A 27,517-nucleotide genomic window follows, 5' to 3' on the forward strand; every position below is an offset into this window, starting at 1 on the left:
ATGCTCCCCATGGCACAGGGCCATGAGAGAGGGACTATTGCCCCATAATCAGTCCCCTTGGCTCTACCGTCTCTGTGCCAGGCTGGGTTAGTTATTTTGGTCCTGGTGGAGGGCTTTGTGAGTGGAAGGGAGGCCTCTGGGGGAGATGTAGATGTCTTTCAGAGCACAAAATTCTATTCAATGATAAAAAAAGAACGGTCAGCTGTCGCTGTTGTGACTGGGAGCAGCCAGAGATGAATTCCTGCTTCTTCCAGCCCAGGAAACAGAGCACAAAGATCTGTCCGAGCCACTAGTGATGATGCAAAAGAAGTTGAAGTCAAATCTTCATCCATTCGTCGTATGATATTCCATTCTGTGTTCAAATTCTCTGTTCTGTCCTGAGCACACGGCAGCCCCATTGCTGGCAGTGCCTCACTCCACTCAGCTGTCGGCGTTTTATAGGACAGGGATCTGTAAAAGCTACGTAGAGGTTGAGTAGAATCTAGAAGTCACTGTTGTCGATTTTTAAGAATCAAGTCTGTGGACTTTTCCAGTTGTCTTAACAAACACTTCTTGTCCTCTTCACTTAAGGATTCGATATAAATGCCTTCATTCGTCAACTTCTGGACTGAAGTCTTTGCTTCTTCCAGTACTTTTTCAGTGGATAGCTCTCTGACTGAACCAAATGTAGCTTCTCTTGCTGGACAAAGATCTGCTACTGTTGTAGCAGATGCCTGGATGGCATTGTTTAATGACCCAAGTGGTTTCAAGAATAGACTTGTAAGAGAGAGAATGGTGATAGTCTTCTCTGAACGTAGTAGCAAAAGTAATCCACCAGCCTCACTACTTAGATCCATCCCATCTTGGTAGATAGCTTCCAAAGCCAGTAATAATGGCTGGAGTAATTTTAAGACAACAGCCAAGAATTGCTCATGAGAAAGCCAGAGGGTTTTCCCAGGTTGGACTAATTTGAACTTCAGTCCCAGTGTATCTTCTATATTTTCCAAGATAGTCAGTCTTTTTGGACTCTTGCTGAAAAAAGAATAGAAGGAAGACATTCCATTTATAGCTTTTTTAATGTCTTTTGAAGAGTCTGCAGCTCGTACTAGCGCTAGTTGGAGTAGATGGCCTCTGCAGGCTGTATAGGAGACACTAGGGTTACACTTTTCTCTGAGCAAAGCTTGTGCTCCACCACGTCTTCCAGAGAAGTCAGCAGCTCCATCAAATGCACAAGCAGCCATCTCTTTGGGATCCAGCTGACAAGCATTTAACTCTTCTAAGATATGGGTTGTCACAGATGCAGCCGATGTGTCTTCTATAACTTGAACATCTAGAAATGCATCTACTGGCCTACCCCTGACATCAAGATAACATATACAATGACTTAATACTTGATGACCATTTGCAACGGTGCATTCATCAGCCAGGTATGCACATTTTTTGAATGTGGTGACAGAGGTCTTCACTTTTTCAGCTGTTGAGTTTTTCACTGTTGCACCACCATGTATCTAGCCAGTCGCTTGAGTTTCTTGCAGAAAGACAGGGAGCATTTGCTGGTCTTGTTCGGAACCAGTGTTCAGCTTCAGGATGAACAAGTAACAATGCACTTAACATTGGCCTCCAGTTTGCAGTGTGTGGTGTCTCTTGCTTAAATAGAAAGGATGATGCCACAGCCATGTTTGTTCGCATGAACTGTGTTGTGTCTCCAGCATTCTTCACAGCCTCATTAACACACACTGGTGTTGTCCTTGGTCAGTGGAGACTCAGAGTTCAGAGGTGCTTTCACATGAGTTCACCTCCCAGGTGGGCGGCAAGAAGGCACCTTGCTCGTTCCTCCAGCTGCTCACTGTTCGCTCTGGCCACTGCTGTTCATTGTGCCACCGTTCACTCCTTTGCTCTGTTGGAGTAATTGTCTCAGGTTGCAGTGGGGGAGGTCTAGGTTGGATATTAGGAAAAACTTTTTCACTAGGAGGGTGGTGAAGCCCTGGAATGGGTTACCTAGGGAGGTGGTGGAATCTCCTTGCTTAGAAGTTTTTAAGGTCAGGCTTGACAAAGCCCTGGCTGGGATGATTTAGTTGGGGATTGGTCCTGCTTTGAGCAGGGGGTTGGACTAGACGACCTCCTGAGGTCCCTTCCAACCCTGATATTCTATGATTCTATGATTCTGTTACCAATGGCCCTGCGCTGTCACCTTCTGCTGCCACCTGCCACTGTGACCTCTGCGAGTTGGTCTCTTGAGGTTCCACCAGGTCTCAGTGATTTCAGCTGAGCTCTCAGTGGGGGAACCTCGCTGCTGGTGCAGACTGGGCCATCTCTGCCACAGAAACACTGTCCCACCGCAGGTCTAAGCACTTAGACCTGATTTCAGCTATAGTAGTGGTCACTTAACAGAACAAAAGACTGTCTATGGAGCCTAATCAGCTCTGTCTTTAAACAGTGGAGAGGGGCAGGTCAAATCGTACTTGTGACTCAGGCAGACCATCAAGCAAAACACCTGTCCCCACCCTCCCTCTCTCTCAATGCCCTCAGTCAGCAGAGGCTACATCCAGTTCTACTGCCCTTTACTCCTGCAATAAGAACAACTACATTTCATCCCCCCTCACACCCCGCATCCAAGTGATTTGTAACCCAACCCCAGCCCAAATCTATCACTTGGGCAACGCAGCTCTGTTTGCTGGATACCTGGGTAGATTAGGTGTGAGTGTAAATATAATCTGGTCCTGGAGCCTTTCCCCCCAGCCCCCAGCTCATCACTAGCTGTCAGGGAGAGCTCCTTTAGACTTTGCTCACAAATCATCATCTGAAATTGTGAGGTTGGCCAACATCACCGAAATGAAGGCAGTGACGTGGTCATAAAAACAACAGCTGTGTAAGGAAGCTGGTCTCTGTTCATACTTTTTAATCTATTACACCTCTTCAGATACACGTATTTTATCATACACTGTGTATGCTTTTAAAGTGTGTATTAATGTTTCAGTTTCAATTCAAATATCCAAACAATCACTAAATTGGCAACACTGCATGTAACTAGTTCCCAAAACTGCGTGGCGGGGGGGGAGGGAAAGGGGGAAATTCAGGGTGGGTGTAGGGAAATCCCTGCTTGGGGAATAAAAACAAAACAGAAGACAACTCTGTACCGTAGCCACTTCTTCATCCTCCGAGGACTCACTGTCAGACTCCAGGATGGCTGCAGGGAACAGAAAGCACACAGCAGGAAGTTACCACACTCAGCAAGAAACATGAAACCTTTGCAGGATTGCTCAGCGTTCAAGCTGTGGGTCATCACGTCTTACCTGCCTGCAGCGCCTTCAGCCGAAGCGTTTCCATGTGTGTTCCAACCCCCCGGGAGGGACCCAGCACCCGCAAATACCCCAACATCTATGGGAGTTGAGAGTGCCTTGTGCCTTCTAGGGCCGCGTCCCGGGTCTAAGTCACCTGCTCCAGAAAAGCAGCCACCACTGGTAGCTTCATGCATTTACACCACAGTATTGCCAACTCCTGCGATTGTACTGCAAGTTTCATGTGAATTAGTATTCTTCTTCAAGCCCCAGCTCCCGGAGTCATGTGAGGATGTGAGAATCCACCGTTTGTTGTTTTTTAAAAAAGTCTCTTGATTTTTAAGCCATGCGATCCTGGCCGAGCAGGTGCCAGCTCATGCCAAGGCCCCTAGGTCTCAACTGAACACTGACATAGCTGGAAACCAGTCTGGCTTAGCTGTGTGTTAGTACTGTTTAGATAGGTATTAGAATGATAAGAATGAGTTTGGTGTTCAGACTTTATGGAATGCTTGTCAGTAGCTGCCTGCATTAATCTCACTTATAATACCTGTAGCCCATGTGATAAGGTAATATTTAAGTATTTGGTCTGTAACTGCAAATCACCAGACAGGAGAGGAGCATTAACGAGCGTGAAATACTAGGGGCCAACAGGAGGTGTGATCTCCTGTCCCTCAAAGGAGGCCCATCAGCGCCAGACGAGCTATTATGAAACATCAGGGGATGAAAGTCTTTGTTGTTTGCTCTCCACCCCATGGAGAGGAGAAGTGCAAGTGAATTCCGCCCAACAGCTGAATTTGCAACTGGAAGCAGAAGCAGGGAAGGAATAAAAAGCCCTGACAAAGAGGAACTGTATCTCTCATGCTGCTTGGATGCTGAGGGGCAAGGATTACTAAGCATAAGCAAAAGATCCCCAGTGCTTGGCCTGGGTTAGCCCCAAAAGACACATAGAGCTTGCTTATTATAGAAACGTCTATGACTTTTTGAAACTTAAGATTGGAACTCATTTGTGTATCTGTGTTTACCTGCTTTAACCTTGTAAATAACTCTAATTTCTTTTTCCCACTAAACTAATCTTTAGACAGTTTATTGTAGGATTGGCTACAAGCATTGTCTTTGGTGTGAGCTCTAAGGTGCAACTGACCTGAGGTAAGTGACTGGTCCTTTGGGAGTGGGAGTAACCTGGATATTGTTGTGATCTTTGGTGTAAGGGACCATCTGTCACAAAGGCAGGCTCACCTGGGTGGCAAGAGAGATCTGAGCACCCAAAGGGACTGTCTGTGATTCCATATTCAGGCTGTTATAGCATCTGAGAAGTTTACACTTGATAATTGGTTAGTGAAATCTAACTATAAAACTCACAACCAGTTTGGGGTTTGTGCCCTGCTTCCTTGCAGCCTGCCCTGAGGCTGGTCCTCACACACCTGAGTCCCTGCAGGACAGCTTGCCAAGCCAATCTCATGAGCATTTAGGGGCCTGACTCAGGACTGTGGCATGGTTGGGGCTGGGGATGCTGATTGCTTTGCATCACTTTCCCCACCTTTCCCCATTGCAAGGATTTCACCCCATCGCTCAAACAGGCGTGCAAGGAAGTGAAGCCCTGGGAGCCATGCTGGCCACTGGAAGCAGCTGGGAGCCCAGGAAAGAAGGGTCCATGTACGGTGTTATCTGGGCTTAGCAGGAAACTATCCGACATGGGCTGGAGGAGTGCCCGGGGGAGACAGACCGCGTGTGACCTTTCCATCTCTTAACATCTCTGATTGATGCAACGCAGGAAGCTGGGGGCACCGGTGGTGGTGTTTGGAATGGGGACTGCAGCACCCGAGGCCCCCAGGGATAGAATTCTGGGGTGAACCCCCCCTCACAAAAACACTCTCCCCCACTCTATGAGAAAGAGCAGATTCACTGACTCTGACCAGACCTGGAGAGGGTGAAAAGTGCTCCCTTCACAGGCCACTCCTGCCTACCCAGGACATATGTGTAGGAGCAAAGAATGTGGGTCCCACTTACAGGACAGGGGACTGCATCCTGGAGTGCGGTGATTCTGAAAAGGACTTAGGGGCCATGGCAGACGACCCCTGGAACATGGCCTCCCAGGGGCATGCCGTAGCTAAGAGGGAGGACACGATCACTGGATGCATAAGCAGAGGAATATCAAGTAGGAGTAGGGAGGTGGCATTGCCTCGGTATATGGTATTAGTGAGACCGTTACTGGAACACTGTGTCCCGTTCTGGTTATCTCCACTTCTAAAAGGTTACTGAAAAATTGGAAAGCAGCTTTCAGAACATTACTGGGCAGCCCGGATATGCTAGATTCCCAGTGTCCTCCTGTTCAGACTATAAAGTACAAACCCTGGGCCATTCAAGGCTGCCATGTTGCTTCATACCACAGCCAGGCCAAACTTCAGAGCAAGAGCAGAGACAGAGCTCTGATCTTCCAAGACCCCAACTATCTGGGTGAAATGGCAATCTCCACTAGCTACTAGCAGTATAGGGCCCATGACACACAGTGAAGCAGTTCAGCTTCCATCCTGCAGAGGGCAGTGGTATGCACACACCAGCAAGGTCATTATAGTTGTATAACATAGAATCCTAGAACCGGAAGGGACCTCGAGAGGTCATCTAGTCCAGTCCCCTGCACTCATGGCAGGACTAAATATTATCTAGACCATCCCTGACAGGTGTTTGTCCAACCTGCTCTTAAAAATCTCTAATGATGGAGATTCTACAACCTCCCTAGGCAATTTATTTCAGTGCTTGCCCACCCTGACAGTTAGGAATTTTTTCCTAATGTCCAACCTAAACCTCCCTTGCCGCAATTTAAGCCCATTGCTTCTTGTCCTCTCCTCAGAGGTTAAGAAGAATAACTTCCCTCTCCCTCCTCCTTGTAATAACCTTTTATGTACTTGAAAACTGTTCTCATGTCCCCTCTCAGTCTTCTCTTCTCCAGATTAAAAAACCCATTTTTTCAATCTTCCTCGGTCATGTTTTCTAGGCCTTTCATCATTTTTGTTGCTTTTCTCTGGACTTTCTCCACATCTTTCCTGAAATGTGGCGCCTAGAACTGGACACAGTACTCCAGCTGAGGCCTAAGCAGCGTGGAGTAGAGCGGAAAAATTACTTCTCGTGTCTTGCTTACAACACTCCAGCTAATACAGCCCAGAATGATGTTTGCTTTTTTTGCAACAGTATTACACTGTTGCCTCATATTTAGCTTGTGATCCACTGTGACCCCCAGATCCCTTTCGGCAGTACTCCTTCCTAGGCAGTCATTTCCCATTGTGTACGTGTGCAACTGATTGTTCCTTCCTAAGTGGAGAACTTTGCATTTGTCCTTATTGTCTGGATTCTACAGATATGGTCACTTTAGCAATGCAGACAGACCTAGAGGGACGGGTCAGACTCCTCCAGCCTCATCCCTTCGCCTGACATCAATGAGACTGCAGTGGGGTTATGATCCCCATACAACCAGCAGCTCCTGCACTGGACCAGACCAGTAGCCAGCCCAATCTGCCAGGGGCCAATGCCAGAGGTCTCTAGGAAGAGAGACATTTCCAGTAGACCGCTCCTTGACTCAGCTGATGATCAGCTGATACCCTGGAGCCTGGGATCACCCTTGTAACTTGCAAGTGCAACTGTACGTGTGTATTCTCATTAACAAACACTCTGATCCTTTCCTAAGAACCTGCTCAGCTGTTCGCAGCTCATGTTATCCCAGGCACTCGGAGGCGGGGGGCCTTACCTGGCAGTTGGCCAGCGCTGTCGCCGGCACAATCCATTCTGATCCGAGCTGACGGAGCTGTGTCTCCACGCTGGTGCTGCCTGTTGCCTCTGATGCGAGTTGACTGGTCTCCTCCCCCGTCTGCACAGAGGCTGGGCGGTTTCCATTCCTCAGCCACACAGGGAACCGAAACCATCCCTCTTCCTGTGAGCTGGCAGCTGCAGTGATGCATGCAGCCCGGGGAGCCTTAGCAACCATACCAAGGTAGGGACCCAGCAGCTGTGACAGGACAGGGCGGTTCCACCAGCGATTTGCAGGAATGATGAGGGTCTAAAGGGGCCCTGAACCTTGTGATCTCATTGGCACTGGTGCAAAGGGGGCACAAAATACTATGGGAGAGATTCTGTTTTATACAAAGGCCTTGTCTGCATGGGGAAGCTAGTCCAGTGTAAGGCAGGGAGTGAATTTAAAGGGCTAGAGCAACGAGGAGTCCTTGTGGCACCTCAGAGACTCACACATTTAACGAACAAACCCCTCTGTAAACTGCTAGCTCGTCCAGAGTGAGAGCATCCACCCGCGCGGCTACTGTGGAATAATTTACCTGGCAATAGCTACTCGGGTCAACTGCGCAGACAAGCCCCTCGACCGCTTACGCCTCTAGCCTTAAAGTGGCTTTAAAGTGAATACACCTGCTTTACGGCCCCTTTAATCTGCCAGTGCATTGGGATGGGGCCTTTGTGTAAATGAGACCCAGGCCCTACCAATCTGATCGGATAGCGTTTTACACCAATACCAAATGGGGGTAAAGGGGCTGGACAATAAATAATAAATGACCATAATAATGAATCAGGCCCCAAAGGGCTCTGAGTTAGTCCCTTAACCAGCCCCTCATCATTCCCCACGATACTTTCTCCAAAGCTTTGCTCGATCTAAATGTAAACGTCCCAAGCACTGGGGCTTTCTTCACTTCCTTGGGACAACTCAACAGCCCGGAGCACCTCACTGTCGGGAATGTTGCCTGACATTCAGCCTACATGCCCCTTCCTTAATCCCACCTCAATGCTCCTCATTAAACCTGCTCTGTGCCACCCCAGGACACCTGTTTCCCTCCAGGGGGGTTTACACATTTCAAATACCTGTAGCCGGCAGTTACGTCCCATCCCTGAGCCAAGCTGAGCAGATCTAGGACTTGCCTTAGGAGCTGATCCCTTACCATTTTTGTGGCCCTTCTCTGAATGCTTTCTGGGGAGGAGGTGCCCAGAATAATATTCCAGGCAGCAGAGCTGTATCTAGAGGGGCTATTCCCTCCCTTGTCCATGATGCCCTGTGGAGGCAGCCCATCATTGCATGGGCCTTTTTTCCTGCAGTCTCATGATGCAATCTTGCCATGAAACTCAGCACAGAGATTTGAACCAGCTGTCCATCATGCTGCCAGCGCTGTCATCATCTCTCTCCCCCCCGCCCCATACTTCTAACTTCTAAAATACCTATTTCCTCTTGACTTGCCTCTTTGGGCATCTCCCGCAAGAGAACAACTTTGGAGGAAAGTCTGTGTTTTTTCAAGCAAGGAGTTTCAGAGATATAGGGGGTTGGAGGGGGAATACACAATGCAGTTGAAAACGGATAGAAGTTTTTCACACGGTGAGTAACTAGCCTGTGGAACTCCCTGCCACATGATGATATTGCGGCCAAGGAATTAACAAAGTTCAAAGGAAGACTGGACATTTCTATGGATAACAAGACCATCCAGAGTTAGAATAGTTAATGCTAACTAAAATAACGGTAGAGATATGAAACCTCCTGCTTCAGGGCTTAAGTCAATATCTGATTATTACAGAACAGGATGAGCCCTCTGTGGGGTCAGATTATCCCACATCTACTGCTGTGGGGTTCTTCCTCTGCAGCATCTGGGTCTGATCCAGTCTGGCAATTCCTAGGAGAGTTTAGAAACCATTAGGGATTCTCTTACTCACCGAAAGTATCGTCCATCCGTCTGACAATTCACATTCGAGTGATTGGCTACAGTTTTGTTTAACCCATTTAACGGCTACAGCAGCCCCTGGCCGGCTTTATCGTATTCTTTATAGTTCAGTAGCACCTGGAGGCTCCAGCCAAGATCAGGACCCTGTTACGCCAGGCGCTGCACAGACCCAAGGACAGTCCAGAGCTGACAAGCCCTCACTGGGTTTATGGACCCTGAAAGGTCCCTGTAGAGTATATCAAGCTGACAGCGGCCCTTGGTTGGAGGCAGCCGGCCGTACCCCTCACTATTTGTACTGTCGCTTGCAGCGCCCGAGGCCGCCAGCGCCAGGAAGAGCTCAAGCAGCGCCAAGGTGGCTCCTTTCTTCTGCAGCTACTCCCCCCTTCCCTCCCTAACCGTGGAAATCCTCCGAACTCAGAGTTCATGCTAGTTAATCAGCAGGGGATGCAGTAACATAGGACTCCTGGGGGCGCACGGTGCATTTGGAGAGCTAGGATTTCCAGGGAACGGGAATTGGGGTAAGTGGAATTCACATAGAATCTAGTTGTAACAGCGATCACATCTCTCCCTCTGCCCCCTCTGGCTGGTGGCACAATCACTCCTCTCTCAGGATCAAACTCATCCGTGGGGCAACTGTGCTGACTTTAGTGAGTTACATCAAGGATAAATGTGGCCCTCAGTTGGTACATCTCCAGGGGGTTCTTCATACCAGGCAGCCTCCCACCTGTGCCAAGCTGGTTCCCCATGTCTAAGGCGCTTGACTAGAATAAGGGAGCCAGCGCTGGAATACCTCCAGGGACCTTTACATCAGATAAAAGGAACTAAAAAGAAACACTTTGTCATGTAACAGCCAATTAGCCTGTGGAACTCACTGCCACGGGATGTCATTGAAACATAGAATTTAGCAAGATTCAAAAAGGGATTGGATTTTGCATATAACGAATAGCCAGTTGTAATAGCTAATGCAAACTCATTTCGCAGGGGCATAAAACCTCCTGCTTCAGGGCGTAAGCCAGTTTCTAACATTAGGGATCAGGACAGGAAACTTCCATGGCATGGGGCAGATTATCCCTCAGCTACTACTGCTGGGCTCTGACACCTTCCTCTGCAAGCCCTGACACTAGCCACTGGCACGGGGGTTACTCGGATTAGCGCCACTCTGCTGCTTCCTATGTTGCTGGTTTTGTGGAAGTGAAGGTCAGTGCTCAATACCTGCTAAGCTACTGATAGCGATGTGCTCTGCAAAACTCCACATTATGCGTTTGATACGTGGGCCAATCGCTCTCCCGTGGAAAGGCTTTGGTGTCAGAGCCCAGGACTGGGGCAGGAGTCAGGAATAGGAGCCCGTGGTCAGAGGCAGGGCCAGAGCAAAGGGTCACAGCCGGAGTCAGGAATCGGGGCGGACGGCCAGAGCCGGATTAACTACAGGGGAACAAGGCGGGGCAGGGTTGGAACAGGTCAGGCACAGGCGCTGGGCGAGTGCTTTGAGCAGCCACTGAACTGCTGCTGCTGGGCTCAAGGGCCGGTCTGCTGCCTCTTCCCACCAGGCTGATGGTTTTGTGCTGAAGAAGTCCAGTGTTTATAGGAAAGTCTCCCCCCCTCAGATCCAGGGCCCTGCAAAGTTCTCTTGGTGGAAGGGGCTCGGGTCTGAGATGTTCCCTCATGTACTGCTCACACCGCCAGCTTCCCACGGGAGCAGGACTCCACATGGAAAGGGCCCACACAGTGGCATGTTGCCTCAGGCAATGATCCTATCACCCATCGGCAGTAGGTGTTCTCCCCCCACGTGCCACACCGTGCTTCTCTAACACCACAGCATTCGTTCCTTTGCCCAGGAACCGGCCAGTGCGCCAGGTCAGGGTGGACACAATTGCCCAGGGCATCCCCAAGTTCTAGTGTGACTCCAGAGCAGCCAGCGCCAGCAGCTTTTGGAGCCCGGTTTCCTCTCCTTCGCTTCTGCTGTCACTGCGCAGGACTCTAGAGAGCAGGACGGGCTGGTGCGGCCTTGTTCCGACCCCTCCCGCTGCCAGGCCGTGGCTCTGCCCAGCATCACGGCCTTCAGGCTAGGACCTGATGTGGTTAACCCTGGGCGGACGCGCTGCGGTCAGTTGGAAAGTGGTGTTGTGGGGTTAGCTGGTGAGAGCTGACCACCCGGGCGGGACGGCGCTTTTTCAAGACCCCCTAACGGCTGGGGGCCCCTCATGTCCCACAATTAAAGAGCCAGAGACGGATTTTTCCCCCCCGCATTTTTTTTTACTGAAGGTTAATTACCCGCTCACCGTTGCGGGTCCCGGCCCATGGTCCATTGTCAATAGCGATGTCTGGTCAGGCCTGGAGCCGGTGAGGCGAGGGGGAGCGAACCGGGATTCCTGGCCCGGGGCACGGGGTGGGAAGCGATCTCGTTCCAGGAGGAGGACACCTGGCAGGACTGTGCGGTACAATGGGCTGCTTTGGTACGGCTTAAGGCCAAGTGGGGACAGGGGCTGTGGCAGTGCGGGGAAGACTGGAGCCAGAAGCGCAGGGAGGAAAGCCCGGGAGGGAGGGACCCAGGCACCCCAGGGCAGGGGTGGGGGCCACTCTAGGGCTCTTTTTGGGTATTGATTTGGACCTCGTTGCCCGAAAAGACCTTTGGTTTCCAATAAAAACAACCCCCCAAAGAAAGTGGAATTTTGAGGGGTGTTCTCCCTCCTTCTCTAATGTGGGATCCCCCCTCTTTTAACCCATTCCCTTCCCCAAAGAGCCCAGGCTGCTCCAACCACCAGGCAGCCTGGGGGGGCAGTAAAACGACTATCCCAGATGGGAGTGGGGGGCGCTCGGCCTGCCTGGGTTTGGGGGGAGCAGCGCAATCAGCGTGCTGCCCTGACACACACCTCACCCCAGGCTCCGTGGGAGAAGGGCTTGGATCTCTGCCTCTGGCAAGAGAGGGCTGGATGGGGGCAGGGAACAGACACACGGGGGGTGGGGGGTATGGATAGTGGTGAAGAGGCATCAGTGCTGGGCTTAATCTGCTTCAAGGAAGGGGCTGCAAAGGTGGGACTAGTCTGGCCAATGCGCTCTCCTAGCCCTGCCTTCCTGCCGAAACATAAGCGAGAGGGATGCAGCCCAGAGCTCCCTCCATCCCATCATCCTCAGTGCCTCCTCCCCAGTGCCCTGGCTAGCTACGGATCAGAGGCTGCGGTGTGAAGCAGAGGGTCTCCAGGAGTTGGCAGAGCTTCCTTTGCACCACTCAGCCTCCTGCCGTTCCCGAGCAGAGGGAGCACTGCTGGGCAGGCAGCTAAGTTCCCAGCCTCTCTATCTCCGCAGCCGCTCCCGGGAGAGGGGACCTGGGACATGGCTTTGTTGTTAGCATAGGGACTGGTCATCTCACAGGGCCTCTGGTCCCCAGCAGCAGCTGTGCTGATGTGACGGGGCAGACAAACCTTGCCCCAGACAGGAAGGGGTTAAAGAGGGAATCTTTCATTTGCCGCATTTTTTGGCTTTGGCTTAAGGGACCCTGTCACCCCACAAAGGGTTGAAGGCTTTCCAGTGGCTGGGCCAGAGGACCAGTCACCTTTACAGCCAGAGCAGGCCGAAAATTGCCGTGGGGAAACTGAGGCAGAGCTGTGGCATCACTACCTCCAGCCACAAGGGGGCGCGCTGGGACAGCACCTCTGGGACAGCATCACAGAAGCATGACAGAGCACAGAGCACACTAGCTGCCGGCTGTGTAAATATCACGCAGCCCCCCCAGCCGCAGAGCCACCCGGGAACTGCCTGGGAAAATGCCATCTCAGCAGTACTAGGGGCTGTTCCGTTACATAAATACACCCGCGAGGGGCCCAAAGGGGGTGACAGGAGCTGGTAACGAGGCTCCGAGCGAGGGGCTGGCCCGGAGCGGAGCAGGTGGCTACAGGGCCGTGTCGTGGTGCTGCGGGCCTGGCGCTTTGGCCTCCCGCGGGTAGTACTCGGCCAGGATGCTCTCGGGGATCCGCTTTAGCAGCTCCTTCGGGAAGATGCGGAGCAGCTGCCAGCCGATGTCCAGCGATTCGAAGATGGTTCTGTTCTCGTAGGGGCCTGGCGAGCGGGACAGAGGCGCGTTGGGAGACTGTGGAGACGGGCTGCAGACACCTGGGGCCCAAGGGTGGACACCCACACCACGCCCCAGGAGGGGCTAGAAATGAATATGCACCCCAGCACCCTACGCTGGTCTGGAGAACGGCTAGAGACACCTGAACCCCAGGAGGGTCTAAAGGGCTAACGAGCCTCACACCCCACCAAATCCTAGAAAATGGCCAGGGACACCCATGGCCCAGGAGAGACTTGAGAACAGGCAGGGCTCCCGGGAGGGGCTGGAGAACGTCAAGGAGACCCTGGGAGGGGCTGGAGAACGGTCAGGGCCACCCAGAAGGGGCTGGAGAACAGCCAGAGGGCCCCAGGAGAGACTGGAGAATGGCCAGGAGGCCTCAGGGCGGGCTGGAGAATGGGATTCTGGAGACTAGGGCTACAAAGTTTTTTGTGATAGGAGCTTTCAGCCCCTTCTGTCCTGAACTGGCTGTAGGCTGTGCCCTCAAAGCCCGACGTTGGCTCCACAGCGGGTACTTAGCACCACTCGTTTGCTGGCTCTCTGCGGAATGAGGGCACCGGGCCGCCCACAACGCCTGCCTGCGAGCCGCTAGCCTGTCCTCTGTAGCGAACACGGTGGCTTGCTTCAGCCGTGCCCTTCCCCGCCCTGCTGCAGACGTGTGGGCGCTGCGGGCCCGCTGGGTGCATGGATCTGGACCCTGGGCTCCTTACCCTGGGCGATGAACTGCTTCTCAAACTTCTGCAGGAACTCCAGGTACAGCAGGTCGTCTGCCGACAGCGCCTCCTCCCCGACCACGGCCTTCATGGCCTGCACGTCCTTGCCTATGGCGTAGCAGGCGTACTGGGGGTGCGACCGAAAGGATGGGCCGGTGAATGGGGTGCTGGAGAACTTGCAACAGGGGCGCGTGGGGAGAAATCCACTGAAGCCTGTGTGGTGCCCAGATACTACGGAGCTGGGCACCACGTAAGATAGATTATCCCCCAGGCAGGGCTGTTACCTTCAATTTGCATGTAAAGGAACCGAGGCAGAGACTAGGTGACCGGTCCCAGGACACAGGGAGTCTGGGGCAGAGCAGGGAATTGATCTGAGTGTCCCAGGCTATCACCCTAACCACTGGACCATGCTTCCTCTGGGGACGTCAGCGCACTTAGCCCGCTTTCCACCACTGGTGTAACTGAGGGCAGCCTCCAGCTCTCCGTATGAAGGGGAAGGAGAGAGGGGTAGGGATGGAGAATCCCTCAGCGGGTGGGACTGACGTAGCAAATTATTCCTACTCCCGACCCATTGCAGCACTTACCAGCTGGTTGGACACGTCACCATGGTCTTTCCGGGTCATGCCCTCCCCGATGGCCGACTTCATCAGGCGGGACAGGGAGGGCAGCACATTTATCGGGGGGTAGATCTGTGGCGGCAGAAAGCACACGAACACAATGGCCTTAGCATGCCCTGCGTGGAAGGCGTGTTAAGTGCCAGAGGGACACCCACTAGTGAACCCCCACAAGAAACCTCAGCAGGAGATGGGGATTGTGAGCCCCGTTTTACATACAGCGGCTGAGCGATTCGCCCAGGCTCACAGGAGCGGCCAGTGGCCCAGCTGGCATTAGACGGGCGGAGTTCCTGGCACCCAGCTCTGTGCCCTGGGCAGTAGATCTCGCCTCTCTGTATCATGTGCCCCCTCGCTAGCCAGTCAGCACCCCAAATCCCCCGAAGCCACGGCTCCGTGCGCCCCTGCGGTTCCACACTTGGGGTCATCTCCTTTGGCAGTGGCTTTCCCTGGCTGTGATCAGAGCCTGAGCCCTCTGCTCCACCGCGAGACACGGAGGGGGAAGGAAGGGCTCTCGGATTCAGGGGGCGGCGAACCTGTCTGTTATGGAGCTGTCTGTCCACGTAGACCTGCCCCTCCGTGATGAAGCCCGTCAAGTCGGGGATGGGGTGGGTGATGTCTGGGAAGGAAAAGACAGAGCCAATGGTAGCCTGGGAGGTCTGCAAACCAGCCAAGGGCCTTGGGCCAAATGAGCCCCCTCCGCATGACCCCACCCTCTGACAGCTGGCATGGGACTTCACCTGGCCCAGGATGCCAGCCTATGCCCGGCCTGAGGAGCCAAAGGAATGGCTCATCATACAGAGGGAATTGCCATGGGCAGACCCTCACCCGCTCCCCCCAGAAGAGGGCAGACCCATCCTCCCCTGACGAGTCTCCGCCTGGAGCAGAGGGAGCGCTCCACCTTCTGACAGCTCCCCCAGGGAGCTCCCCCGTGCCACATTCGGGCACCATCCCCTCCCTCCCACGGGATGCTGATGGCTGGGGAGGGGGGTGCAGGCCGCAGCCTGCGTGATTCTGGCAGGCGAACAGGGGAACTTGTGGGACCTCAGATAAGGAATTGGGAGGCAGGGACGGAGGTCATGCATGGGCGGCAGCTTCCCTCTTTCCATTTCCTGCTTCTCATGCGCCCGAGGGCCAGACGCCGCAAGGAGAGAAACAGCCGCAGTCTGGGTCCCCCAAAGGGCCCTGGGAGACCCGTGTGCGGCGTGCAGGAGCCAGTGAGCGGTGCTGCCCCCTGGTGGCTGGGCCACAGAGAGGATAAAGGATCTACCACTGCTAGCCGAAGAGAAAGCTGGCCTCCATTAGCCCACAGCTGGTGTGTTGGGTGCTGAAGGAGGCCAGTTCTAGCCCTGCTCCCTGGGGGCCCAGTCTCTGCAGGGATCAAAACCAGCGTGGGGGAGAGCGTGGTTGGGTGTGGGCACACCAGCTTGCTGGGATTCCCCCCCAAGCCCCCTCCCCATTGGGTGCATGGGCACAGCCGCCTGCTGAGATCCCTCCCCCCACCAGGTGTGGGTCATGGCCACCGGTTGGGATCCTGGCTGCTAATGCAGCATCAGCAAATCACCGAGCAATGTGTTGATGCCCCCAGCAACCTCTGTGCCCTGACTGCCGTGGGGGCCATGGGCTGGCCCGCCGTGTGCCCTTTGCCCCACGCTGCTCACCGTCGTTGGGCATGGTTAGAATGGGGATCTGCGTGATGGAGCCGTTCCTCCCCTCCACGCGCCCGGCGCGCTCATAGATGGTGGCCAGGTCGGTGTACATGTAGCCAGGGAAGCCCCTGCGGCCTGGCACCTCCTCCCTGGCTGCCGACACCTAAGGTGAAGAGCCAGGAGTGAGAGTTACTGCTGCAGGAGAGCTGCCATGGGGCCCACCCTCCTGGGATCCTCCGAGGGGCCCCGTGGGGAGGACCTGTCCCAGCTTTGGCCCCACCACCACACTTTGGGTCTGTGATACGGAGACAGATGCTCTCCCTGCCCGGCTGTCCCGTAGCTGCAGCGCCCCCCTCTGGTGGATCCCGGCTGAGAGAGCAGCGCCCCTCCTGTGCGATTCCACCCCCAGGGCTGGTGAGCCTGCCCCCTCCAGCTCTCTGCCCAGTGGCACACTCCTGCTACACCTTGGATCGCATACCTGCCCCGCCTTTGGGTTCCCCCTGCGCTTAGTTCATCCCAGTTTCTTTCCACCCTCTCCCTTCTTCGGAGGGGACAACCCCTGCTGCCTTCCTCCGACTGCGATCCAGTGGGCTGGCCCCTTTCCCCAGCACCGGGTTCGCCCAGAACAGGGCAGAGCCCAGTGCTGGCCATTGTGTTTCTCCACGGCCGGCTCAGTCTGCGCTGGTCACCGTGAGCCCCCGCCAGCGCTCAGTGGGGCTGGGTGCATGTGAATCGCTGGGTGCTCTGTTTTACCGGGTCAGATGAACGGCTCTGGGGCGAGAAGATGCCCCAGCAAAATAAAACCAAGCCCTTGAAGCTCAGCTCTCCCCCTGGGAAAGGGACACTGCCCTCACAGCAGAGACAGACGTTTCAAAGGACAGCGGGTCGCACCTTTGCCAGAAAGCTGCACTCTGCCCGAGCTTTGAAAAGCCTCCAGTCCCATCCATTCAGCGCGAGGATCCTGGTTGTGGGGCCCAGGGAGCCCGCTGACCCGGGGACACGGTGTAACCCACATGCGTGCCATTCCATTGGTGGGATGCCCCCTGGCAGGGTCACTGTGTGGGGACTGAACCCAGGGCCTCTGGTTGTAAAAGGATGGGGCCCGACTGCTTGAGCTATATGGCAAATTCCACCTTTTCTGTATGTTTATAATCTTCTTACTATATGTTCCATTCTGTGCATCTGGTGAAGTGGGCTGTAGCCCTCGAAAGCTTATGCTCTAAGAAATTTGTTAGTCTCTAAGGTGCCACAAGTCCTCCTCTTCTTTTTGCAGATAAACCCTCCTGATTCTCTCTGCATCTCACTCTGCCCCTCCTGCAGCCACATAGTAAAACTCCACCAGGCTCTCCCCACCTGCAGCTTCCTTCTCACCAGCCTCGACAAACGCTATCTTGTCCCGCTCAGGCCCATTCGGGGTCTGCTGCAAAGATCAGTCTCCCGGCCTGTCGCTTTGAGCCCCCCCTTCCGCTTTGCTCCCCAGGCCCGTTCGCATCACACACAAGCTGCTTGTCTTCGCTTCTGAGGCTCCATTACCTCTCCTTTGCCATCATGCTGTCGGCGCTCAGCTCCGAGGGGCGGACGACACCATCACCCGCCCCTCAAGTCTTCACCCCAGCCCCTTTGCGTTTCCCCCCGGCCATCCCCCGCGCTTGGGAGGAGCTCCCCAGGAACACCCGCAGAGCGACCTCTGTTCTCCTTCAAACCCTGCCTGAAAACTCGCCTTTGCCACGATGTCTCCAAAACCTTGGCACTGCCTAGGACCCCTCGCTGCCAGCCAGGTGGTTTGCTCAGATTAGTGATCTCAAGGTTCAGGGCCCGAGGGAGGACACCCGACGGGAAACACAAATGTGGCCCCAGGACAGAGGCAAGCATGAACTGGAGTCACTTTCCCCTTCCCCAGCCCTCTGCAATGCATGTTACCCTGCGGCCATTGGATGCCGGGTGCAGCGGGGGGGTGAGGCCCAAGGAGCCAGAAGAAAGGAGCGTAGCGAGGAAAGCGAGTCCCAGAAGGTTGTGGGAGAGAGTTGGCCACGTTAACCCCAACCTGCCAGCCCCCTGGGGTGTACGTGACACCAGCCGAGCCTCCTGTGCATGCCAGGAGGTGGATGGGAGTGGCTCTAAGGGAGTGGACGGCAGCCTGACGCAGGCAAGGGAACGGGGTCACATCTCCCCTGAGTTTCCCGTTCGGGCCAGAGTCTCCACAGCATTTGTCTCCCATTTAGGAGGCCAAAGGAAGCGACTGGGTTTGACGAAGGCCTCAGCTCCAGGCAGCTCCCGCTGCTTGTTCACCTGCTTCAGTGGGAGCTGCTGGGGGCTGATTGCCTGGGGACAATCTGGCCCTCCCCGGGCAGTGGGACCCAGTCCGGCCCGTTCACAGGTGCCTCCAGCTCTTGGGAAGGCTGTGGCCTGAGTCCAGCCGCGGCGTCAGGGTGGGAAGCGTCGCCGTACTGACCTCCCGCAGGGCCTCGGCGTAGGAGCTCATGTCGGTCAGGATCACCAGGACATGCTTCTCGCACTGGTAGGCCAGGAACTCGGCGGTGGTCAGCGCCAGGCGCGGGGTGATGATGCGCTCGATCCTGCGGGAGGAGATGGCCGTTAGCGGAGGCTGGTCTCGGACAGCATCCCGCAGCGTCCCCTCAAAGCACGTTCTCCGCAGCCACGCCGTTCCCCCGAGAGACCAGGCTACAAGGGGGCCAATCCCCGCTGGGCATCAGATGGCCCCGCTCCCGCGGACCTCGGAGTTCCCCATTCTGCAATGGCAAGCACCCCAACCCCGCGGATAGCATCGGCACATACCCGCGGGGAGCTGGAACGTCCCGGCTGCACCCCTGGGCCATGCAGATCGAGCCCAGAACCTCCTGCCCCCCAAAACCAGCCCCTCCCAACTGAGCTAGGAGACAACGCTCCCCTTGCTGGGAGCAGCAGCTGGCCTAGGATGTGTGGGGGAGCAGTTCTGAGTCTATCTAGCAGGGTGCAGCCGTGTGTACACTCCAGCCCTTATGTTACACTCTCAGTAGGAACTGGGCCATCCCCTGGCCTGTGCACAGACATGGCAGGGGAACCTGCTCTGGGGTGAGCCATCCCTTGGATGCTTTCCCTCTCCTCCACTGGCCACCAAGCCGCATTGCAGAGTGTCCTGACCGCCCTACCAGCAAAGGGCCGGGGGGCATTGTGAAAGGGCTTGAAATCTGCAAGGGGCTGGGCAGCATCCACTCGAGCTGAAGTCAAGGGGAGCTGAGGTTGCTCCGCGCCTTGCAGGATTGGGCCCAAGGCTCTGCTCCTGCTCCCACTGGAGTCAATGCTAGATTGGCCCCTGAGCAGGACTGTGCCCCGGCAGGAGGGGAGGCACCTTCTAGTTGTCAGTGGTTTCCTCCTGATGCAGGAGGAGGGCTGCCCAATGTGTAGCATCCATGTGGCATGCACCCAATGGAAAAGGAGTGTGAGCGCCGCCCAAAGAGACGAGCTCCTCCCCAGAGTGGCATTTGGGCCCATAATGCAATGGGGGATTGGGCCTATTGACCTCAGTAGAATTACTCCGGAGATAACTAGGCCCAGTGGATCTGACCCTCCTCTCACTTACACCGGAGCAATTCCATCGACTTCCACAGACTTACTCCAGCTTTACACCACCGTGAGGGAGATCAGAGCCAAGGCAAGAGTGTCTGTAGCCTCCCAGGTCGCAGGTTTATTAATTGTTTGAATTACCATAGGGCCCAGGAGTCCCTGTCATAGACCAGAACCCCGTTGTGCTTGGCGCTGTATGGTTTAATTGCTATTCGGTGTATTACGGTAGTGCCCAGGAGTCTCAGCCATAGACAGAACCCCGTTGCGCTAGGTGCTGTACAGTTTTATTGCTATTAGATGTATTACGGTAGTGCCCAGGAGCCTAGCCATGGACTGCACCCTGGTGCGCTAGGCGCTGCACACGTGCAGAACAAAAGGTAGGGGGCCGGGCGTGTTATGGTTAATGGGCCCTGATCTGGCGCAGTTCCCTTGATGACAGGCAGGGGCTGCACTCACGTGGGGTCATTGGCGAGGTTCAGGAAGAGGCACACGTTCTCCATGGAGCCGTTCTCCTCGAAGTCCGACTTGAAGAACCGGGCGGTTTCCATGTTCACCTGCCAATCACAACCAGCATGGGGCGGGGCTGAGCAACACAACAGTCCCCATTGTACAGATGGGGAAACTGAGGCCAGGGGAGGGCAGTGACTCGCCCACAGTCCCACAGGGAGTCAGTGGCAGAGCAGGGACTAGAACCCAGGTGTCCTGAGTCCCAGTCTCAGGTTCCCACCCCACCCTCTTCAGTGTAACTTGGCTCTTTTAACTCCTTTCTGCTCTCACTCCTCTGGGCCCATGTCCCAGACCTTCCACCCTGGGGACGCAGCACGAGGGCCTGCCAGGATGGGGCAGGCTGCTGTGACACGGCGCGCCTCGGGGCACTGGCCCGGCTGCAGGGCACCTCTCCGTGCGGCGCTGGGTATCCTGGCACCGTCTCCGGAGGAAGCAGCCTGTGCCAGGGGCAGGGAGCGGTGGGGGGGCCCGGGAGCAGAGCAGGTTGCAAGGACACAGCTGTCCACCAGGGGGGAGCACAGCGCTGCTGATCTCGACCACCTGGCTCTTTACAGGGGGATTCTCCCTGTACCCGGGCCCAGCCCGAGGGGGCCGGGAGGCAGTTCCAGGACTTAGCAAGTTTCCCCACCGACCACTCGCTCTGCCTCGCCCTTCCAGCTGCCTCCGAGGAGCAGTTCCCCGAGACCAAAGCAGAACGTCGGATCCTCCCACACTCGTGCTGATCCCCCAGTGCCTGGGCTGTCCCCGAACCCGCTGGCTTGGGCTCAGCCCCAAACCCTGGTCCTCAGGGATGCCCCTGCCCGAGGGCCCAGGCTCATCCCCACGCTCAGCCCCAGGGCCGTTCTGAAACTCAGACTCAGCCCCAAGCCTGAGCTCCCCAGATTTGTCCCCGAACCCAGCCCCAGCACCATGACTCTGACCCCCAGGTCCCGAGGCAAGGTCTGGACACCTTGCTCTGGGTTTGAGCCAAAGCCCTAGTCCAGGCTGCGCTCAGAACCTTGCTGCCCGGGGCTGCAAGGGGCCCAGCTGGTGTCTCGGCAATCTCCAGCCCGCCGCCCCGGGACCTGCTGTCTGAGGCAAGGCCCTGCACGGAGCTGGGAGGCCTGCGCCGACCCCGCCAGCAGCCTCCCCAGCCCCTGGCCGGACTCACCCCCATGGCTGCGAAGACGATGGCGAAGTTCTCTTCGTGATAGTCCATCACATCCTTGGACTTTTTCACCAGGCCGGCCTGTCTACAGATCTGAGCGGCGATCTGCGGAGGGGAGAGACGCAGGGCTCAGACCCAGAGATGGGCACCTCAGCCCGGCCTCAGAGCCCGACGCCCGAGCCGCCAGCTCACTTGGGCTCTGGGTCCAGTTCTGCGGCCTGACCCCCGTCTCAGATCCGGGGGGGGGGGACCAAACTGCACGCTGGGGTAACTCCACTGAAGCCAGCGTGTGACGCTGGCGAAGAATTTAGCTGACGGAGACTGGAGCTTGGTCAAACCACAGCAAATGCGGAGCCAGGGGGAACATGGGAACTGCCTCTGGGAATATTTGAGGGACGTAACAGAAGAGGACCGAGTCACGGGATGTTGCTAAGCAGAGGAAAATGGAGGCTGAATCCTAATCTCCTCCCAACCACTGCCGTTCTCCATCACCGTGCATCCTGCCTGTCACTCAGGTGCAGAACCTGGGCCCCCTCTTTGGCTCGGCCGTCTCTCTGGGTCCCCCCTTCCAGCTACGTCTAACCCTGGCTGGTTCTTCCTGTGCCCCGTCTCTATGGTGCGGCCGTTCCTGTCCCTCCGCACAGCCAGAACTCCCATCACCGGGCGCCTTTTGATTGCTGCAGCAGCCTTCTCGCTGGCCTCGCAACGGCAGCCAGCCCTGCTCAGCTCCACGCAGAGGCAAAGGGGGTTTGCCTAACCTGGCACTGTGACCATGTCACCCCTCTCTTTGCCTCCCTCCACTGCCTCCCCCTTCTCTAGCTCAAACACCAGCTACTTGTCTTCACCGTCAAGGCCCCACATGGCCAATCCCCACCCTCCCTATCACCTCTCGCTCACTACTGAGATGTCGACGCTCGTCTCCAAACGGCCTTTGATGCCCATCACCAGCACTCACTTGCTACCTTTTCAGACAAGCCCCTTGGTGCTTCCTCCCCGGTGCCCCACGTGCTGGGGAGGAGTTCCCCGTAAACAGCCCCGAACACCTCATCATCCTCCTTCTCTCCCCCGGCCCTGAAACTCTCCTTTGCAGCGATGCCTACAAAAAACAGGACAATGGCTCCGCTGCTGGTGCCTCTGAGGACAGGACAAGAAGCAATGGGCTTAAATTGCAGCAAGGGCAGTTTACATTGGCCATTAGGAAAAACCTCCTGTCAGGGTGGTGAAGCACTGGAATAAATTGCCCAGGGAGGTTGTGGAATCTCCATCATTGGGGATTTTTAAGAGCAGGTCAGACAAACCCCTGTCAGGGAGGGTCTAGATAATACTTAGTCCTGCCTTGAGTGCAGGGGACGGGACTAGATGACCTCTTGAGGGCCTTTCCAGTCCTACGATTCTGTGATTGTTTCCTTGTATGCCACCATCTCTCTGTATCTGTCTGCTGTCTCTTGTCTTACACTGTGAGCTCTTCGGGGCAGGGACTGTGTTTGTCCAGCGCCTGGCGCAGCGAGGGCCTGGCCCATGACGAGGGTTTGCAGACAGTACAAATAATAAATAACAGCAATAATAAAAATAATAATTATCCACAGGCCTGTGGGTGTCATGTGTCCTTCCCTGTGCCTGATCCACAAAGGGGACGAGTCACTGCCCCCTGCCTTCCTCTCCACCCCCGCATCCACCATCACTGCCCCCTGCCTTCCCCTCCACCCCCCCATCCACCATCACTGCCCCCTGCCTTCCCCCCACTCCCATCCTCCATATTCCCTAGTGAGATCTAGTAAGCCGCAGAAGAGGGATAGATGGGTGGGCTATTGAAACCGATGCTGGATGAAGCCCTGGAGAATGGAGGCCCCTAGAAGAGTATATTAACGTGGCCTGTCCCATCTCTAAAGCCTTGCTCCCTGTATTTAAACAGATGTTACCAAAAAGGCAGGAACTCCAGCTAGAAACGCAGCTGAAAAGCTTTGGGATCTGGTGCTGCAGGAGATGAGAGCCCTGCTCAGACCTGGCTGTGCTGTCTGCCCAACACGCCCTACCAGGAGGAAGAGCGCTCCCCACCAAGCCGGCCCGGCTGACCTGACCTCATCCAGGCCAGGGCTCAGGGTGCTGCTTACCCATGAGACAGCTGGCAGCTTCGCCGATGCCCTGCCCTGGGTTAATAATAATCATTCTGTTAACAGGGTGGGAACTTGCTGGGAACTTCTTGGTGTGTGAGGGGAAGGCAGGGGGCAGTGATGGAGGATGAGGGGAAAGCAGTGGACGTGTTATTCCTTGACTTTAGCAAAGCTTTTGACATGGTCTCCCACAGTATTCTTGCCAGCAAGTTAAAGAAGTATGGGCTGGATGAATGGACTATAAGGTGGATAGAAAGCTGGCTAGATCGTTGGGCCCAAGGGGTAGTGATCAATGGCTCCATGTCTAGTTGGCAGCCGGTATCAAGCGGAGTGCCCCGAGGGTTGGTCCTGGGGCTGGTTTTGTTCAATATCTTCATTAATGATCTGGAGGATGGCATGGACTGCACCCCCAGCACGTTTGCAGAGGACACTAAACTGGGAGGAGAGGTAGATACGCTGGAGGGTAGGGATAGGATACAGAGGGCCCTAGACAAATTAGAGGATTGGGCCAAAAGAAATCTGATGAGGTTCAACAAGGACAAGTGCAGAGTCCTGCACTAAGGACGGAAGAACCCCATGCACTGCTACAGACTAGGGACCGAATGGCTAGCTTTTTCTGCAGAAAAGGATCTAGGGGTTACAGTGGACGAGCAGCTGGATATGAGTCAACAGTGTGCCCTTGTTGCCAAGAAGGCTAAGGGCATTTTAGGATGTATAAGTAGGGGCATAGCCAGCAGATCAAGGGACGTGATCGTTCCCCTCTATTCGACATTGGTGAGGCCACATCTGAAGTACTGTGTCCAGTTTGGGGCCCCACACTACAAGGAGGATGTGGAAAAATTGGAAAGAGTCCAGCGGAGGGCAACGAAAATAATTAGGGGACTGGAACACATGACTTATGAGGAGAGGCTGCGGGAACTGGGATTGTTTAGTCTGCAGAAGAGAAGAATGAGGGGGGATTTGATAGGTGCTTTCAACTACCTGAAAGGGGGTTCCAAAGAGGATGGATCTAGACTGTTCTCAATGGTAGCAGATGACAGAACGAGGAGTAATGGTCTCAAGTTGCAGTGGGGGAGGTCTAGGTTGGATATTAGGAAAAACTTTTTCACATGGAGGGTGGTGAAGCACTGGAATGCGTTACCTAGGGAGGTGGTGGAATCTCCTTCCTTAAAGGTTTTTAAGGTCAGGCTTGACAAAGCCCTGACTGGGATGATTTAGTTGGGGATTGGTCCTGCTTTGAGCAGGGGGTTGGACTAGATGACCTTCTGAGGTCCCTTCCAACCCTGATAGTCTATCTTCTAGGATGGGGGAAGAGGGGCAGTGACGGTGGGTGGGGAAGGACCTATAACTCGCCCTGTGATGAGAGTCCGTGCTCTAACCTGATCCTTCCTGTAAGTACCTACCATGGGCATCTGCTCCCCTAACTGCCTTTAAATCCACTTCAAAATCACGGCAGGACCAGTTGGAGGCCTGGCTCTAACACAGGCACCCAGGCCTACCCGTGCCCCTTGGTCCCCCAAAAAGATGGGCCGAGGAGGAGGCTATTTTCCTGCCCTCCTTTATCAGCCGGCTGTGCTCCTGGATCCCTCCCCACCTCTGGCTTGTGCTGCCGCAGCATCCATTGCACTGGGCCCTGACTTTATTATATTAACTTTCGTCTGTCACTCCCGATCTGTCAGGCCGGGTTTTCCGTCCGACTGCCTCGCTGTCTTGCTCTCTGGCGTGGCATGCGCTGCTGTTGTCAGAGGAGGAAGCGGATTGATTGCCTCTTGGGCCGCGGATCTCCGTTTCGTTGCCAAAGCGGCTGCACCTGTTGCAGTTATAGATCGACCGGATATTTCGAGTTCATCAAAGTTCACGACCGAGGGGTTATGATCAGGGCTGGTGCAGCTTGGCGTTGCGGCGCAAACTTCACTTGGCGTTGCTGGCGCAGCCCGGCTTCGCCGCTCACCGGCTTTCGTGGTCTTGCTTGGTTCAGAACACAGGGCTGAGGAGTCAGTCCAGCCGCCACCTGCCCTTCCAAACCCGGGGCTGGATTTGAGAGATTGGCCGATGAGTGCGGGCACCGGAGGTGCAGAGAGATACAAAGAAAAATAACCACATCTTCCATGCAGACTCGCATAGATCCCAAGGCCAGAAGGGACCATCGTGATCATCTAGTCTGACCTCCTGCTTAGCCCAGGCCAGAGACCTGCCCCCCAGTAATCCCTAGAGCCGAGCTTTTAGACAAACCTTCTATCTTGATTTAAAATTTGTCAGCGACGGATAGTTCACCACGACACCTGGTAAATTGTTCCAATGGTTAATGACTCTCACTGCTAAAAATGCACACCTTATTTCCTGTCTGAATTTGCCTAGCTTCAGCTTCCAGCCATTGGATCATGTCAGACCTTTGCTGGCGAGACTGAAGAGACAATTATCAAATATTTGTTCCCCATGTAGGTACTTATAGACTGTGATCAAGTCACCTTTAACCTTCTCTTTGTTCCACTAAATAGATTGAGCTCCTTGGGCCCATCACGAGAAGGGAGGTTTTCTAATCCTTTCTTCATTCTCGTGAACCTTCTCCAATTCATCAACATCCTTCTTGAACTGTGGGCACCAGATCTGGACCCAGCATTCCAGCAGTGGTTACACTAGTGCCAAATACAGAGGTCAAATAAACTCTTTTACTCGAGATTCCCCTGTTTTTGCATCCCAGGATCACATTAGCCCCTTTGGCCTCAGCATCACACTGGGAGCTCCTGTTCAGCTGATTATCCACCACGATCCCCAAATCTTGTTCAGAGTCCCTGCTTCCCAGGATAGAGTCCCCCATCATGTAAGTACAGTCTAAATTATTTGTTCCTAGAGGTATATATTTGTATGAACCAGGGGTCACCCAATTAAATTAACAGTCAACAGGTTTAAAAGGAATGTAAGGACGTACATCTTCACACAATGCACAGTCACCCCACGGAACTCCTTGCCAGGGGATGTTGTGAAGGCCAAGGCTATAACTGGGCTCAAAAAAGAATTAGATAAATTCCTGGAGGATAGGTCTAATGAAAGGCAGTTCCTTTTACCCAAGAGTTGACAATCTAGACAGACAGGAGAGACAAGGGTGGAAGGGGAAGCCACTTGCTGGACGTCACCCAGCAGGTCGGAGCTGGGCCTAGAACCGAGGTCTCCTGAGCGCCAGGCCAGCGCCCTGCCTGCAGAACCAGAATGGCTGGCTGGTAGAAAGTGTTGCACTCCCAGGCTGTCGCCCTGACAAGGTGCCACACAGAACAGGCACCGCACTGGGCAGAGCCAGGGCAGGCTTCTCACCCACACGGCTCTGCCCGGGTGTCCCGGCTCCGACTCAGGGGGACCTTCTCTAAGGTCTGGTTCGCTCTCCAGGGCTCACCCAGTTTTTGGCATCCCTGCGGAGGCTGCCAGAGGGGTGGGGGGTTCAGTGGTGCTGGGGGGTTCTTGGGCCGGCCTGCTGCCAAAGGAGGCCTTGAGGGGCACCTCACCCGGACACCGCACAGCCAGCCGATGAGGGACAGATGTTGGGAACAGCGAACTGGGCCAGCTAGGAACAGGGGAATCAAACTCCTGCCACCATTACCAATCCCCCGGGCCAGGCACCCCTCCCTGCAGGAAATGTCCAGGGTTACCGGGGGCCCAGTGGTCCCAGCGCTTGCAATGCCACGAGAGCCCAACTTCCAGCCCCTCTGATGTTAGCATAAAGCAGCGATGCGTCCACCCTCGCCCCATGTGCCCTGGCCACCCCTGCTGCAGAAGGGGACGGGGAGGGATGGGCAGAGAGGTGAGGGGCTACCTCGTTGTGGGGGAGCCCGGCGGCAGAGAAGATGGGGATTTTCTGCCCCCTGGCGATGCTGTTCATGACGTCGATGGGCGAGATGCCAGTCTGGATCATCTCCTCGGGGTATATGCGACCATGAGGGTTGATAGGCTGACCTGAAACAAGAAGGCAGGAAGCGGTTGTTGCAGGGGTGCTCATGGACCTGGTTTGTTATTGTCGAGTCACTTAAAAGACCTGGATGGTTTCGTGGGGATAGGGAAATGAACGGTTAGATATGAAAAATACAAAAACCTCACACAGAGGGGGAAAATAGTCTAAATAGGGAGAGAGAGAGAAGAGCCCAGAAAGATGAGTGTCGTTCTGGGCCTGCTGACCTGGGCAATGCCCCTTTAAAATCTATAGGGCA

The 27,517-nt window shown here is 55.0% G+C and overlaps 2 protein-coding genes across 3 annotated transcripts in view; both read right to left on the minus strand.

Annotated features, from left to right (window-relative positions):
• LOC102929923 (shootin-1) overlaps positions 1-7,657 on the minus strand; it is a 44,487-nt gene extending 36,830 nt beyond the window's left edge. The window contains exons 1-2 of one of the 2 annotated variants that reach the window (XR_005225274.2): positions 6,997-7,657; positions 3,117-3,166 (exon numbers count right to left, since the gene is read on the minus strand). Coding sequence is in view for 1 of the 2 variants with exons in the window: in XM_027826434.3 (XP_027682235.2) it covers positions 3,117-3,166; positions 6,997-7,207 (261 nt within the window). In the remaining variant the exon portion in view is untranslated. The remainder of the gene's footprint in view (positions 1-3,116; positions 3,167-6,996) is intronic. The other variant, XM_027826434.3, reaches the window with a different exon arrangement.
• Positions 7,658-11,212: 3,555 nt separating this feature from the next.
• Positions 11,213-27,517, minus strand: part of ATP6V1B1 (ATPase H+ transporting V1 subunit B1) — a 78,784-nt gene continuing 62,479 nt past the window's right edge. Inside the window, exons 6-14 of the mRNA XM_007064010.3 lie at positions 27,127-27,266; positions 21,214-21,315; positions 20,013-20,110; positions 18,445-18,568; positions 16,005-16,155; positions 14,880-14,962; positions 14,317-14,421; positions 13,730-13,859; positions 11,213-13,009 (exon numbers count right to left, since the gene is read on the minus strand). Of these exons, the coding sequence (XP_007064072.2) occupies positions 12,843-13,009; positions 13,730-13,859; positions 14,317-14,421; positions 14,880-14,962; positions 16,005-16,155; positions 18,445-18,568; positions 20,013-20,110; positions 21,214-21,315; positions 27,127-27,266 (1,100 nt within the window). The 3' untranslated portion in view covers positions 11,213-12,842. The remainder of the gene's footprint in view (positions 13,010-13,729; positions 13,860-14,316; positions 14,422-14,879; positions 14,963-16,004; positions 16,156-18,444; positions 18,569-20,012; positions 20,111-21,213; positions 21,316-27,126; positions 27,267-27,517) is intronic.

The sequence above is a fragment of the Chelonia mydas genome, chromosome 4 (assembly GCF_015237465.2).
Source record: "Chelonia mydas isolate rCheMyd1 chromosome 4, rCheMyd1.pri.v2, whole genome shotgun sequence".
Lineage (NCBI taxonomy): Eukaryota > Metazoa > Chordata > Testudines > Cheloniidae > Chelonia > Chelonia mydas.